We start from the raw sequence: 2,808 nt of genomic DNA, 5'->3' as shown, positions 1-2,808 counted from the left end.
GTTAGTATATATATATATATATATAATATATATATATATATATATAAATTGCGAGGTATTCATAACGGGTTTCACATGTGGAATAAATCACCTGTTAACCTATGGATGCCCTGCCTTATATCCAGGTATCGATTGCACTGAGTGGTTTACTCGTGATAGTACGATTGCTGTACACAGATTCATTGAATATCATGCATGAGCGTGCTAGCTGATTCATAAAAAATCATGCAAGAGTCTGCTAGGTGAAAGCCACTCAGTTCGCGTTCACATACATATATATGAACAGGTATCTTCTGTTATGTATTTAGAGGATCAAGGCGGATTGACGAATGTACCGCACATAGTGAATATGTCAGTGCCGAAAGGCTTCAACTGGGTCCTATATTTCAAGTCCGATACTCAATGCATATACACATTTGGTGGTTTGTAAGTAGCAGCTACAAAAGTTTGTACTATGCGAACTTCCCACACATGTTTTGGATCTTGACACTCCTCGCTCTAAAACCTTCATTTGCTTTTTTTTCCTTGTACTCATACTACATATTGCAAAGCCTACTACAGGGTGCGTTATAATACCCACTCCGCCCACTTGCACTCTTTGACTTGATTTCTGGTACTTACATCTATAGATCACAAAATTCACTACAGGGTGCTTGAAGAATGTGCTATCAACATACATCGGTATGGTTGCCCTACCCGATTATGTGTTCACAATTGCCAATTTCGCTGGTGTGAACGTCAGTATCTTCGGGTCTCTACTTTACTCGTACGTCAAATTCAAGGAGCAACAAACCGCAAAGGCCGGACCTGCGCTGCTACCCATGACTAGAGATAATTCTCGGGATTAATTATTAAGCATTAAAGCAAATCTAAAATAGTAACGAGTTAACTGATGTCGAACTTCGATATTTTTACTTTCCAATGCACCATACTTGTTAGCTCAGGATATAAATACTGCAGCAGTGACCACTCGTAGACAATCAAGGGATCTGTATACATGTACCTTGACACTGCACCCTAGGTCTATGTGTGACCCAGGCAGCCTGCATCTTCTTGCTCTGAAAGCACTTGGCAAATATAGGACGAACATTCGTCTAGCTTCGCACAGGCCGAAGCATGTGATCACCGACCGCCTGTGCTTTCTTGGAATCTCTAAAAAGTTGTATTAATATATCATCAATCGGATTTGTATCCGCGTAATCTACCTCAAGTCTGATGCATGATACGCCATGCAGTTGTTTCCACAAAGCTGCACAACTATATTGAATCGACTTTATATCGAGTTCAAATCACCGTGAATCCACTTTAAACCGATGCCGATACTTTTCGGCGAGCAGAAATGAGAGTATAGAGGCTCTCGCTTACGGTGCAGGCATTCCCATGTGTTCAGTATCGCCGAATGCGTTTCTGAAATTTGTGTGTGTGTAATCGCTAGTGAATCTAATATCTCTGACTCGTATCTGTACCACCACAGAGGACGCGCAAAAGGGGACATACGCACCCGCTTGAATACCACTTCCAATGTCTTCAAACAACTCCCACTCCTTAACTTCTGTAGGAGTGGTACACAAGGATGATGTATGTAGATACCGTGGTTGTTCATATTGTGCTACATACGTGCACGCTTGCGGCCGGCATCATCACACACTATGCTGATGCCGATAGAGGCGATTGACTGTGACATAAAGTGAACTGTGTAGTTGCAAGTATACTCAGTGTATTAGGACTACTTGAAATAGGAATGCAGTTGTACTTCCAATCGCACTCTAGGTTGCACCATGAGCAGCAAAGAAAGTGCATTGAACCCCACAGATGAAAACCTGTGGTTGCAGCTTATAACTGGCATATGGCAATCAAATCAGTCAGGACACATTATAAGACTTGCAACCAAATAATCTCGGGTATATACCCAGTGGTTGGGTATTGTTCCATGTGAGCTTCTGGTTGAACGTACTCATTCCTCTCCCCTCTATACACGGTTATGTCCTCCTGGGCAATCGCCCGAAGCCTGCCGATAGTGGATACTCTGGCCTTCGTACTACGCTTATTGGCAGTCTTGGCGGGTACATCTACAATCACCTTTCACTCTTTCTTCTTGCTTGGAATTGACAATAATCGGAATTAGGACGGGAAAAAATACCGGTAGTAGCACACTCCTGAGTCCTGGGAATTTTCCAGAAGTTGTATGTGATTCAAAGCAAGCTTTCAATTCTAGATTTTTGTTTTGTCTCCCAACTACGAGTGTCCATTACCTTCCGGACAAAGCTCTATGCCAGCTGACACCGAATGCTATGCGCTTTACACTACGCGTATAAACAGCTATGGCAGACGGCTTTTATTCACCGCTCATTATTTTTTCTTGCTTGCAATCCGTTCAGGGTTGTTCAAGGTAAGAACATAACTCCGGGGTATTCATCAGCAGTTATATTTTATATTGGATAGGCTTATAATTTTGCGAACTCATCTCTCTCTCCACTATCAATGTCGATGCCCTCTCGAGCAAAGCCCCTAAGCCTGCTCACAGTGGATGCCTTGGGCTTTGTACTGTGCTTATTGGCAGAGTCGGTGGGCACCTTAATAATCACTTCTCTCTCTTTTTTCTCTTTCTTCTCCTTGCGGTTTTCGTTGTCACCTTGTAGGTTCTCGGCCTTAGTAGATGTTGTACTTTCTATTGCCGATTGGTCCTTGCTCTACAATAGGAAGCATAGGCGGATTGAGAATTAGTTCTTCAAACAAAGGTATGCGTTTGTAATTATATATATATATATTTATATATAGATATATAGATATATAAATATAGATATATAG

At 41.8% G+C, this 2,808-nt stretch overlaps 1 protein-coding gene across 1 annotated transcript in view; it reads left to right on the top strand.

Moving 5' to 3' along the window:
* SARC_04064 (hypothetical protein) overlaps nucleotides 1-885 on the top strand; it is a 5,417-nt gene extending 4,532 nt beyond the window's left edge. Inside the window, exon 5 of the mRNA XM_014302132.1 lies at nucleotides 649-885. Within this exon, the coding sequence (XP_014157607.1) occupies nucleotides 649-848 (200 nt within the window). The 3' untranslated portion in view covers nucleotides 849-885. The remainder of the gene's footprint in view (nucleotides 1-648) is intronic.
* The last annotated feature ends 1,923 nt before the right edge of the window (nucleotides 886-2,808 follow it).

This window comes from Sphaeroforma arctica (assembly GCF_001186125.1).
Source record: "Sphaeroforma arctica JP610 unplaced genomic scaffold supercont1.219, whole genome shotgun sequence".
NCBI lineage: Eukaryota > Ichthyosporea > Ichthyophonida > Sphaeroforma > Sphaeroforma arctica.
The sequence above is the reverse complement of the archived record's forward strand: the minus strand, read 5'-3'. Positions and strand labels throughout refer to the sequence as shown.